Source organism: Asparagus officinalis, chromosome 9 (genome assembly GCF_001876935.1).
Source record: "Asparagus officinalis chromosome 9, Aspof.V1, whole genome shotgun sequence".
NCBI classification, from domain to species: Eukaryota; Viridiplantae; Streptophyta; class Magnoliopsida; order Asparagales; family Asparagaceae; genus Asparagus; species Asparagus officinalis.
The window spans coordinates 26,375,664-26,389,638 of record NC_033802.1 but is presented as its reverse complement, the minus strand read 5'-3'; the positions used below and the strand labels follow the sequence as shown (position 1 = coordinate 26,389,638).

The 13,975-nt window shown below is 39.5% G+C and overlaps 1 protein-coding gene across 1 annotated transcript in view; it reads right to left on the bottom strand.

Annotated features, from left to right (window-relative positions):
- Window positions 1–9,637, bottom strand: part of LOC109823315 — a 10,966-nt gene extending 1,329 nt beyond the window's left edge. The window contains exons 1-6 of the mRNA XM_020389599.1: window positions 9,411–9,637; window positions 6,823–7,410; window positions 6,519–6,608; window positions 5,891–6,007; window positions 5,606–5,798; window positions 3,538–3,950 (exon numbers count right to left, since the gene is read on the bottom strand). Coding sequence (XP_020245188.1) covers window positions 3,538–3,950; window positions 5,606–5,798; window positions 5,891–6,007; window positions 6,519–6,608; window positions 6,823–7,386 — 1,377 coding nt within the window. The 5' untranslated portion in view covers window positions 7,387–7,410; window positions 9,411–9,637. The remainder of the gene's footprint in view (window positions 1–3,537; window positions 3,951–5,605; window positions 5,799–5,890; window positions 6,008–6,518; window positions 6,609–6,822; window positions 7,411–9,410) is intronic.

The window sequence follows — 13,975 nt, the reverse complement described above, 5'->3', positions numbered from 1 at the left end:
CATGTTTGTTCTTCATCTTTGCATAGATCAGGAGAAAGAATATTATTATCCATGAAATTTCCTTTAGAAATCTGATGAAAACTCAAATAACAGAGCCTTCATCTCAAAGTTTTGGAATCAATTTTTTTATTTTTCCTCCATTTTAGTCTTTTCATGCTAAGTATTTGGAGTAAGCTACATGACCCCTTGCGCACACGCAAGCATGCACGCACAAAGACATTTGTCCGTGTGTGTGGGGCGATGTATGTATGCACGTAATTATATGTAGGTGTATATATTTGAATGTGTGCATGTGACTTTATGCGTGTGTATATATGTGTATGTATGCATGTGACTGTATGTATGGGAATATGTATTTCAAGCAGACGTGATGAATTCTCAGTCATGAAGTTCTCTATTGAAAATTTCAAGAAAGGAATAATTGGATTCTGATAGTCCCCTAGTAAACTTTTATCACTTTCCCCCTTTACTCCATATGTAGCAATTCAAAGAAGAAGATAGGACCAGTATTTGAGTGGATAATAATTTAAACATATCTCTGCTTAGACCAACTTCTCAGCATCCTGCATCTTCCCGTGCTTTGAACGGGTTTAGTTATATTTAAAAGGGAAAAATGCTTCCAGCCCCCAAAAGCCAAGAGAACGTGCTTCCCACCCCCAAGACTTTGTCAACAGGTGTTTTGCCCCCAAAAATAAATATTCTGTTCTCTGAGCCCCCAAAACACAAAACCCAAGAGATTAAAATATGTAAAGACCATAATACCCTTCTCTCTCTCTTTCTTTTTTTATTAAAATATGATGAGGATTATTTTATTATTTTCATTTTCTCTCTCTCTCTCTTTATCATAATGTACTGAGATGATAGTTGAAATGATTGATGGGGATTATTTTATTATTTTTGTTTTTTATTATTTTTGTTGTTTGTATTGGGAGATTGTTAAAGTTATGGGTTAATTGTTAAGGTTACGAGTTAATTGTTAATGTTACGGGTCAATTATTAAGGTTATGGATCCTCTCTTGTTAAGGTTACGAGTTAATTGTTAATGTTACGGGTCAATTATTAAGGTTATGGATCCTCTCTCTCTCTCATGATGTTACTTTGATGATATTAAAATGATTGAGGAGTATTATTATTTTATTATTTTTGTTTTTTATTCTTTTTGTATTTTTAGAATATTCGTTGTTAAGGATAATGGTTGGTTGTAAAGGTTATGCATTGATTGTTAAGATTACGGGTTGGTTGTTAAGGTTACGGGTTTGTTGTTAAGTTATGGGTTTGTTGTGTAGGTTACGGATTTGTTGTTAAGGTTACGGGTTTAATTGTTAAGGTTACGGGTTTAATTTTAAAGGTTACGGTTTAATTGTTAAGGTTACGGGTTTAATTGTTAAGATTACGGATCAATTGTTAAGGTTACGGGTTTAATTGTTAAGGTTACGGGTTAATTGTTAAGGTTACGGTTTAATTGTTAAGGTTACTGATTTAATTGTTAAGGTTACGGTTCAATTGTTAAGGTTACGGGTCAATTGTTAAGGTTACAAGTTTAATTATTAAGGTTACGGGTTTAATTGTTAAGGTTACGGGTCAATTATTAAGGTTACGGGTTTAATTGTTAAGGTTACGGGTCAATTGTTACGGTTACTGGTTAATTGTTAAGATTACGGATTTAATTGTTAAGGTTACGAGTTTAATTGTTAAGGTTATAAATCCCTTCTCTCTCTCGTAACCTTTACAATTAAACCCGTAACCTTAATAATTAAACACATAACCTTAACAATTAAACATGTAACCTTAACAATTAACCCGTAACCTACACAACAAACCCATAACCTTAACAACCAACCCGTAACCTTCACAACCAATGCATAACCTTTACAACCAACCAACCCGTAACCTTCACAACCAATGTATAACCTTTACAACCAACCATTATCCTTAATAATTAATAATTAAACCCGTAACCTTAACAATTAAACCCGTAACCTTAACAACAAATCCGTAAACTACACAACAAACCCATAACCTTAACAACAAACCCGTAACCTTAACAACCAACCCGTAATCTTAACAATCAATGCATAACCTTTACAATCAACCATTATCCTTAACAACGAATATTCTAAAAATACGAAAAGAATAAAAAAGAAAAATAATAATCCTCTTCAATCATTTCAATATCATCAAAGTAACATTATGATAGAGAGAGAGATGATCCATAACCTTAATAATTGACCCGTAACATTAACAATTAACTCATAATCTTAACAATTAACCCGTAACTTTAACAATCTCCCAATACAAACAACGAAAATATTAAAATAATCCCCATCAATCATTTTAACTATCATCTCAGTACATCATGATAAAGAGAGAGAAAACAAAAATAATAAAATAATACTCATCATATCTTAATAAAAAAGAAAAAGAGAGAGAAGAATATTATGGTCTTCACATATTTTAATCTCTTGGGTTTTGTGTTTTGGGGGCTCAGAGAATAAAATCTTTATTTTTGAGGTAAAACACCAGTTGACAAAGTCTTAGGGGTGGGAAGCACGTTCTCTTGGCTTTGGGGGGCTAGAAGCATTTTTCCCTATTTAAAAAGGAATGAAGCTATCTCTTTTCTTTGCTCCAGGCAGGAAGTACTTATGGTTGGTATCCAAACTGGAACTGAAGCAAAACATTCCAGGTAGCGTGACATATCTTTGGTCACTTCAATTGTTAAGAACAGCGGGAAAAAATGTTAACACAGGAAAAACATATTTCTAAGAAAAGGGACTAAGAGAAACAGGGAAGAGCCAGACACCACTAAGATGGTATCTGTTGTTTGGGAGAGGGACTGTAGAATGCCAAGAAATTGGGTACATCTTCAAATTATAAGGCAATAAATGCATTTTCTGATGCAAGTGGAATAATTATCACTTTTCACTGAAACCGCTGCATTGTGACGTTCTAATTTTTGTCATGCTGTGTGAAAAAGAGTCTTATGTAAACCTTTAAAGACTTATGTCTGCATGTTTATTCTTCTAAACAACAAGTTTGTAGGTGTTATGAATTTTATTGGCTAGTATCTTCCGGTATATTTTACTCGCAAATAATTTTTTCTTCACAGATGGCAGTTTTTAAAGGTATTTTACCATATTATCGAGTTATGTAGAGGTGAAGTTTCTAAACTCAGTATACCTTCATTGCCCCAAGCACACAAATGCTCACGTGCACATCGCCTCCAAAATTTTGCAAGTTTTTCAAATATAAATAGTCATTCTTATTAAGTTATGAACCTTCAGAGAGTTCCTCGGTGGTTGGAAAATATCTATCTACTTCATCCATGATGGTAGGCATTAGCTGCTAAGACCCCACTTTATACAATTCATGACTAAAAAAATTGAAACATTACTCGAAATTAATCCATTGCCTATGACTACCAATCTTGAAACAAGTAAACATAAGTTAATTAGGGATACGGTAGTCTTTCAAACCAGAAAACTACAGAACACAATCAAAAGCAAAATAGAGCTTATATCAAAAGAATCTCACACATACCGCTTTACTTATTGTCGAAAGGGCTGCCATAAGAGATGCTGCAAGAATGTTGGCAGTCAGCGTTCCAGTAGGCAGCCACTTGAGCCATCCTTTTTTTCCAAACCCTTGCCCGTTAAGCCTCGCTAAGTACCATCGAGCCCAAACACCGGGTGGGCCCACCAAGCAGCCCAACCAAAGAACAGCACCATCGGTCGCATTATCCAACTTTTTACCCGCCAATGCACCACTTAAACCCCACAAAGAGCCAAGTAATAGTAATATAAGTGTCATAACCGTTATATGCCTCTTGCGATTATTTATTCTCCACAGATCGAGGCTGCATCCAGTTGTGACTGAACTTTGGTTGAGTCTTTTATGGAGTCCCTCTGCAGATTCAACCCCAATTTTGATGCTTTCGTTCACGATCATCATACCTGTAGCAATAAAAGAATTTAGGCTCGAATAGTTACTGATCATAAGGTTATTTGAGTGCTCATGTTTTAACTATTAGTTTAATTTTCCATTAAGTTTTCCTATAATATAAGACATTAGATCACATGCTTTAAGTTGACATTTGCATATTTTCCATCATGACATTGTATTTCAATTTTCAATTTACTTTTGCTGACATGCTTTTCCATCGGATAGGAGTTGATGAAAACAATAATCATAGTAAACTTACTATTTGACAATATCTTCAGTCTTAATTTTTCCATTTAAGAACTATATCAAGAAGGAAGCAGTTTTCTTCCGTAATCATGGTATACTACCTTAAGATTTACCACCAGTTAAGTTTCCATTAACTATCAGAAAATATATCAAAAGAAGGATCATGCAAAAAAGATATGCAAAATGGGAATTTGAAATATGTGATTTCTTGAATATATAAGGACTAAGGACATGCATGGTAAAGTAACCTTTTATTTATGGGTTAATTGTGAACAGGCCCCCGATAGGATCACACAATTGCAAAGAGACACTTTGTAGTTCTACTTGTTGCGAATAGAAGCCCCCCACCCCCACCCCACCCCCACCCCCCCAAAAAAAAACAAAAAAGAAAAAAAGATTTCTACTTGTTGCTAAGAGACCCCCTGAGTGAATTATTTTTTGACTTTAAAATTAATAAATATGTTTGAGGAAGCGGATAGACCCGTTATAGTTCTATTGGTGAGGATAGACACTCAATTGCTTTTTTTTTCTAACTTTTAAAAGAGTCGAAAAAGTTCTCTAAGGGAGCATATTCGCACTTGGGCCAATACTATAGCAAGTCTATTCGCGACGAGTAGAACTACATAGGGTCTATTCATAACAAATAGAACTGCAGGGTGGTCTCTTTGCAATTGGGTGATACTACAGATGGTCTGTTTGCAATTAACCCTAAATTTAACACATGGCAAGTGACTTTAAGGTTACACCAATCCAGTAGCATCTACAAGGAAAAGTTATATACTGTAATGTCCAGTTTCCACATGCAAGTGTGTTTAAAATCAGACCTCGAAAGACAATTTCTAGCTAATTAATTCAATTAGATGGCTACGCTGCTACTAAACTAACACAGACTGGCGATAGATAATAGTCTAGTGTCTGGATCTTATGTGCAATGAAGCATCAAAACCTCATAGTCCCAAACTTGACCAGAATAATATTTTAAATCCATGGACATATGTGGCGTGCACATGTTCCCATGTTCATGTATCAGGAAAATAGCCACTCTAATTCTTTGGGGCATATTTTATCCTGAACTCAACTCTTACGTTGTTAGAAATTATGTCTTCACATGACTATATGTCAACAGAAAGAGACCAGCTATGAGATATCCTCGTTAACTATCATCTATATAAAGCATAATAATTATCAAAGATTGTCCGAATCATACATAGAGAAGAAGTCATTTCGTTAAGTACTTAGGTACAAATTAGGATAACGTAAATAGCTAGCAGATTACATATAAGATGCGCTCATAGTTACCATCTAAATAAACAATAAGAATTATCAAAGATCAGCCAAATCATAGTCTACAGAAGAAACCACTCTGTTAAATACTTACTAGGATGACCAAGATGCAGCTAAAATGTGTTAGCTAGCTTACCGAATATGATGCCACCAACAGCAAAAGCCCAGTGACCCTTGGAAGCCAAGTCAAGCATTTTCTGATTCCAACCACTAAAGGTTGTTACACTTCCAAGGTATCCCGTTGATAATCCTATAGCTAAATGCTCAGAAATATGACGTATTTCAGGCTTGAACACGACCCCGAACCACCCCATCAGAAATGAACCCAACTAGTAAACACAAAATTTGAAGTAAATCAAGCCGGTGGAAATGGCAGCGATGATATTTGATAAATTCATGGAGTAAGATAAAATATACATACCATATTAGATGGAAGATCAAGGTACAAAGGTGTGTTACTCCCTGTTAGAGCCAGAAGGCTAGGGCCGAACAGTTTTTGTAGCAAGTACCTGGTTAATACCTGACAAAAATTTCGAGACTAAGAATATTCCTACAGTAAATGAATTATAGAAAATGAGGTAGTTGTCTTGTAAAAGCAAATCAGACTGAAGTAATACGCATAATAACAATGGAGAAGGAATAAAACCTTTTCAGTTCATGCATATCGTTCTTTTTGGTAGGAACTATCCAAATCTTTGATTTCTAGGAATATGTTTGGTTGTACATCAAAAAAGAATATGCCTAGAGAAACAGAAACATGAAAGGTGACTTTAGTGGTGATGGTTTTTTTCGTGGGGAGGTGCTTGTCTGTTGGGGGTTGGGGGCTTGGGTGGGGGTGGGTGGGGGGACTGCTTTTTTGACATCCAGTTATAAGCACTTCTGTAACAAGTAGAAGCAGAAAAGGATATTTTTGGGATGAAGAAAAGGTATAAGCTGAGTAAGAAACATTGCTTATTTCAATTTTTCTTTTCCTTCAAAGAAAAAAGTGACAGGAGAGGTGGATGAAAACTCTTCACCTTTTTGGGACACTTTTATCTTAAGTTTAAAACGAAATTCAGAGAATCAGGCATACTATAACCAAAATAGTGAATCAAATAGAATATATAGTCCAATCTTTGAGGAAGCTTGTATTCGTAATCCTGCAGATAGACAAACCATCAAAAATCATTTTCCAATTCCATTATTTATAAAAGATATAACTTAAAGGTGCAGTTACAACAGATGACCCTCAGTCTATTTTCTTACCTCCCTATTTTTGTACTAAATATCCTCATATTAGAATACGCGATCATTTATCTAGTTATAGTGGTTAATAAACTCCTCACCTTGAAAACAAATAAATAGCAGGCTTACCTTGAATGATGGAACTCGTACTTTCTGCATAAGTATGGCATCAGTAGGAAGAGGGGATTTCTCTTCAGCCACAGGCGAAATAGTCATCACTGAGTCCAAAATATGCGACCCAGATAAAAACCCATTTTCAACAGACCTCCGATCATCAACCGAAAAGCGTCGACTCCCATCATTCCTATCTTCGCTCGTCACTCGATCTCCACTATCTCCCACTTGTGCAATCAATGAACTATCAACTTCACCAAGTATCTCTTCAGCAAACTCATGCGAAAGAGTGATTGAGTTGAGAATCCGATCGCCAACATCTCGAGAAAGGCTGCTTGAGCTCCGATATGAACCTCGGCTTGCCCTCCTACCAAGTGACCTATGACTTGTTCCTTCATCCGAGACATTCATATTGCTCCCACCACGAGAAAGACTAATGGATACTCTATTGTTAAAGGATCCTCCATCACTGAATCTACTAGAAGAAACCCCAAAAGAACTTGTGGATGATGAAGCATCACTATTTTGATCTGTATCCTTATTTAGAGCTTGATGCATCATGTTTGGGTCTTGCTCCATGTTCCTAAGTAAACTATGGATAACCTGCAATAGGAACTAAATGTGAAATTGAGATTTGGGGTTGGAAACAAAAGAAATTTGGCACAATAGATCCAGAAAGATGAGAAACTAAGTGCATTGATATATCATTTTTATGGGACCGAAAGAATTCATCAAACGTGACAGGAAACATAATTAAAGTTAATGTTAGGCTGTGTGCATCACGTGTTACAGCCATCCAAATAGAATTAGCAAGCAAGAATTGACTTCTTTTGTGCCATTATTGTAGCCAATTCATCAATATACCAAGTCTGGGACAGAAAATTTTCAGAAACATTCTTCAAGATTACCAACGAAATCAGCTTCTGATTGAAAAAATAAAATTTCAGGAAATAACAAAACAGGAATGGATTTTCTATTGGAAGCATTCAGAAATGCTAGACTCGTACTAGATTGGAATTTAACTGTAGCAAGCAACAGAATCCAAGGAGAAATGAACATCAGCCCATTATTCTATGAAAAATATGACATATAACACTAAAATATTACCTTTCAAAGAAGACAAAGCTGGCTTTTAGTGTCTAACTTTTGGTGTTAAGGTTAGACTAAACATATCATAGACCGACAACCAATATCTTAATACTAATCAAACTTTTTCTTTCCATTTGGACCCACACGGGATCTAAGTTTGAACCTAAAAGTTCTTCTTCTTATCTTTCCGAGTAAAATTCTACACAACTTCACAATTACAGCAAGCTCCAAACCCACAGACTCCAGGAATTTAAGAATTTTTCAGATTTGTGCACAAAAAGTGACACCTTTGATGAATAATCCAGGGTTGCAAAAGGACTACAAGTGGTATCCGTAATTGGTGTATACTATAGGGGATCTATTCTCAATTAACCCTTGAAAATAATTGTTTAGTCTCGGCTAAGGATGTGCGAGAAAGAAATGGGACTTCCTATTCATTGTTGACTTATTTCTAAAAAAAAGAAATAGGACTTCCTACTCAGTTCTGACTTGTTTCTCCTGGCCACAAATTTTACCTAATTTGAAGATGATCGCAGGTGTCTAGCACGGAATTTGATTGTAAAATAACTTACTAACATGATGTCTCTGAAAATGGTTTATCATGTTCCAAAAAAAATGTGGAAATGCTGCAAGAAACTTTTAAGCTAAATAGAAACTTTTAAGATGGTACCGATCATCAGAGCAGTCCAGTTTCAAATCCCAACATGCGTGCATATTTAAAAAAGTACCGCTACACCGAAAATGCAGACTTTAATTCATAAAAAAAATATGTTCAGCCTGCAACAACATTTTATCCTACAAGCTGCACACAATTTCGGAGTCGTGGTATAGTGGAAGTTACTTTCAGTATATACTTAAGTCTAAACAGAAAGATTATATATAGAAAAATTCTCTGCTGATTTCCTACTATAGTTAAGTCCAAACAGAAAGATTACAGAAAAATTCTCTGCTGGTCTCCTGTAAGTATACAAGCTTGTTCCTTCCAATTCTGCGGAATGCCAACAATTTTGAATAAAGATCAGGAAAGAAATGCAGAAAAGAAGTTATAAAATCCAGGAAACAACAAAACTTGATGGAGCAAGTAACAAAATTCAGAGAGATATCAACATCAGCCACTATTTATAAAATAAAAAAAAAGATGACGTACAAACACTAAAACGTGAGAGACGAAAAGCTGGCATCTTTTAGTGCCTTACTTGGTATTAACAAGGTTAAACTAATTGCGTCATTGACTAACAACTCAATATCATAATACCAATCGAACTTTTTCTTTCTATTCGGACCCACACGAGATCTGAATCTAAAAGTTGTGCACTCTGCCAAGCGAAATACAAAATGATTTCATAATTAAAACATGCTCCTAATTCGTAGAATCAAGAATTCAAGAAACTCTGAGATTTGTGCACAAAGAGACGCCATTGATGAATAATCTAGCAATTTCAATAAAAGGGTAGATATAGGAGGTTAAAAATTAAATATTGTAAGCAACGGACTAAAAAATAATGTGGGCGTACCCGAGGGGGGGTTAAAAGGAATTTTCCGGCGTCGGAGAAAGGAGGCGTGAAGGTTTTTGCCGCTGGGCGACACGGAGAATTGTGAAGAGCTAAATAATGTGGAGGGCAGAGGAGGAGAGAGAGTCAACAGTCCTATTATCGTGAAGCTTTTTTTAGCATATGAGCCCTTCAAAATATGTCATTTGCACGTTGACCTTTCGGTCGTTCTTTCGAACCCAATTACCTGGGGCTGGGGGGGCTGGAGAGGAGCCGGACGAAGAAAACGAAGAAGAAGTCGAATTTTCTCGCGATCAGTTGTTTCTTTTTCTCCCTCCAAAATAGGATTTATTAGTAGGATACTAAAGGAGGGTTTTAACCGTTTGAAGCTTTAGCAGTTGAAGTGGGATAATTTTTGATAGTGGGATAATTTGGTAGAATGGTTTTGCCAGATAATGGTGGATAATTTTGTGAAGGAGATTTTTTTTATAGAAAAATACTATTTTTTTTAAAAAAATAAGCAAAACTGATCTTTTTATAAAAATATTAGCAAAATCGACCTCTTAGTGGCTAAAAAGAGATTGATTTTGTAAAATACTGACTTTAAAATGCACGGGACTAGTAGTCTCATGTAATTAGTGGTTGCTAACCACAGTTAATCAAAAATGATCGCCTCATGTACTTTCTTCCGAAATGCTTAAGGTTTAATTAATAAAAACTAAATACATAGGACTACTAGTCCCGTGCAAAATCGATCTCTTTTTAAAAAAAGTTTGATTTTACTAATAATTTTATAAAACAGTCGATTTTACTAATTATTTTTAAAAATGATCTTCTTTTTTAAATTCTCCTTTTGTGAACATAGGATATCTTGATTAAATAGTGTATGGGAATTTGGGATATCAAGAAGCCAGCACGTATAATTTTTCATCTCTTAACTTTTTCATGGGTTTTTGCACATAAATCCCTTAAACTTTTTCATCTCACATCAACCCATGAACTTAAAAACTTTTCTCACAAGACTCTATAATATTTTACAAAAAAGAATCTCAAATTTAGTCATCCGTCATTTACAAATAACACACCCTCCCGCCTGGGTTTTTTCAACTAGAAATTGCTGGATTCCTAATCTATTTTGGTTTAGGATTCCTAATCTATTTTGGTAATAGGTTATTAGGATTCCTAATTAATCTATTTTGGTTTAGGATTCCTAATCTATTTTGGTAATAGGTTATTAGGATTCCTAATTTGATTTGGCTTTTGGTTTAGAATTCCTAGTATGTTTATGATTTTAGGATTTCTATATATATGGAACAATTGAAGGAGAGAAGAGGAGAGAAATAGCATTGTTTTGAGCACTTTGAGAGGGAGATATTGTGAGGGAGTTGAGAGCTTTGGTTAGGGTTATATTTGAGTGATTTTGTGAGTTGTAACCCGTTGTATTTCTCCTCCATATAGTAAAATCTCCCCATCCTCTCCCCATGGACGTAAGCAATTGCCGAACCACGTAAATTCCTGTGTTTGTGTGTGATTTTGGTCGTTATTTTGTGAATTACACTCGTGTTTGGTTTTGATTTTCTTCTCTCATCGCTCACCGACTCGTTTGGTTGTCGAGCACGCTTCCGCACGGCGCGCTTGGTTTGATTTGTCGTAATTGGCTTGGTTTGTGCAAGTGTGTGGCTTTCTTCTTCCGTGATCTCAAGTTCGTTGTGTGTGCGTGCAACGCTTCCGCATAGGCGCGCGACAAGTGGTATCATCCAATGCACCCGGGATCACTCAAATCTAAGTTCGGACGACAAATCAACCGCGAGTCAACGACGGGACAACGGCACGGCCCCGGGCTGAACCGGGGACACCCGAACAGGTCTCGGCCAATAGCTGAGACACCCCCTAAGGAGTGTCTCGGCCACAACCGAGACACCCCAAGGGGGGTGTCTCGGCCATTGGCCGAGACACCCCATGGGGGTGTCTCGGGTTTGGAGCCGAGACACCCCCCTTGGGGTGTCCTCAACCAGCCCCCTAACGACGAAAGTCAACACGTGACGACAAAAGCCAACCTACGCGGTTCAAAACCCTAAGGTGGACGCCGGTCAACGCGTAACCTTAGGTCAACGCCGGACAGCGCGTTGCGACAAAAGTCAACACGTGACGACGAAAGTCAACACGTGACGACAAAAGCCAACCTACGCGGTTCAAAACCCTAAGGTGGACGCCGGTCAACGCGTAACCTTAGGTCAACGCCGGACAGCGCGTTGCGACAAAAGTCAACACGTGACGACGAAAGTCAACACGTGACGACAAAAGCCAACCTACGCGGTTCAAAACCCTAAGGTGGACGCCGGTCAACGCGTAACCTTAGGTCAACGCCGGACAGCGCGTTGCGACAAAAGTCAACACGTGACGACGAAAGTCAACACGTGACGACAAAAGCCAACCTACGCGGTTCAAAACCCTAAGGTGGACGCCGGTCAACGCGTAACCTTAGGTCAACGCCGGACAGCGCGTTGCGACAAAAGTCAACACGTGACGACGAAAGTCAACACGTGACGACAAAAGCCAACCTACGCGGTTCAAAACCCTAAGGTGGACGCCGGTCAACGCGTAACCTTAGGTCAACGCCGGACAGCGCGTTGCGACAAAAGTCAACACGTGACGACGAAAGTCAACACGTGACGACAAAAGCCAACCTACGCGGTTCAAAACCCTAAGGTGGACGCCGGTCAACGCGTAACCTTAGGTCAACGCCGGACAGCGCGTTGCGACAAAAGTCAACACGTGACGACGAAAGTCAACACGTGACGACAAAAGCCAACCTACGCGGTTCAAAACCCTAAGGTGGACGCCGGTCAACGCGTAACCTTAGGTCAACGCCGGACAGCGCGTTGCGACAAAAGTCAACACGTGACGACGAAAGTCAACACGTGACGACAAAAGCCAACCTACGCGGTTCAAAACCCTAAGGTGGACGCCGGTCAACGCGTAACCTTAGGTCAACGCCGGACAGCGCGTTGCGACAAAAGTCAACACGTGACGACGAAAGTCAACACGTGACGACAAAAGCCAACCTACGCGGTTCAAAACCCTAAGGTGGACGCCGGTCAACGCGTAACCTTAGGTCAACGCCGGACAGCGCGTTGCGACAAAAGTCAACACGTGACGACGAAAGTCAACACGTGACGACAAAAGCCAACCTACGCGGTTCAAAACCCTAAGGTGGACGCCGGTCAACGCGTAACCTTAGGTCAACGCCGGACAGCGCGTTGCGACAAAAGTCAACACGTGACGACGAAAGTCAACACGTGACGACAAAAGCCAACCTACGCGGTTCAAAACCCTAAGGTGGACGCCGGTCAACGCGTAACCTTAGGTCAACGCCGGACAGCGCGTTGCGACAAAAGTCAACACGTGACGACGAAAGTCAACACGTGACGACAAAAGCCAACCTACGCGGTTCAAAACCCTAAGGTGGACGCCGGTCAACGCGTAACCTTAGGTCAACGCCGGACAGCGCGTTGCGACAAAAGTCAACACGTGACGACGAAAGTCAACACGTGACGACAAAAGCCAACCTACGCGGTTCAAAACCCTAAGGTGGACGCCGGTCAACGCGTAACCTTAGGTCAACGCCGGACAGCGCGTTGCGACAAAAGTCAACACGTGACGACGAAAGTCAACACGTGACGACAAAAGCCAACCTACGCGGTTCAAAACCCTAAGGTGGACGCCGGTCAACGCGTAACCTTAGGTCAACGCCGGACAGCGCGTTGCGACAAAAGTCAACACGTGACGACGAAAGTCAACACGTGACGACAAAAGCCAACCTACGCGGTTCAAAACCCTAAGGTGGACGCCGGTCAACGCGTAACCTTAGGTCAACGCCGGACAGCGCGTTGCGACAAAAGTCAACACGTGACGACGAAAGTCAACACGTGACGACAAAAGCCAACCTACGCGGTTCAAAACCCTAAGGTGGACGCCGGTCAACGCGTAACCTTAGGTCAACGCCGGACAGCGCGTTGCGACAAAAGTCAACACGTGACGACGAAAGTCAACACGTGACGACAAAAGCCAACCTACGCGGTTCAAAACCCTAAGGTGGACGCCGGTCAACGCGTAACCTTAGGTCAACGCCGGACAGCGCGTTGCGACAAAAGTCAACACGTGACGACGAAAGTCAACACGTGACGACAAAAGCCAACCTACGCGGTTCAAAACCCTAAGGTGGACGCCGGTCAACGCGTAACCTTAGGTCAACGCCGGACAGCGCGTTGCGACAAAAGTCAACACGTGACGACGAAAGTCAACACGTGACGACAAAAGCCAACCTACGCGGTTCAAAACCCTAAGGTGGACGCCGGTCAACGCGTAACCTTAGGTCAACGCCGGACAGCGCGTTGCGACAAAAGTCAACACGTGACGACGAAAGTCAACACGTGACGACAAAAGCCAACCTACGCGGTTCAAAACCCTAAGGTGGACGCCGGTCAACGCGTAACCTTAGGTCAACGCCGGACAGCGCGTTGCGACAAAAGTCAACACGTGACGACGAAAGTCAACACGTGACGACAAAAGCCAACCTACGCGGTTCA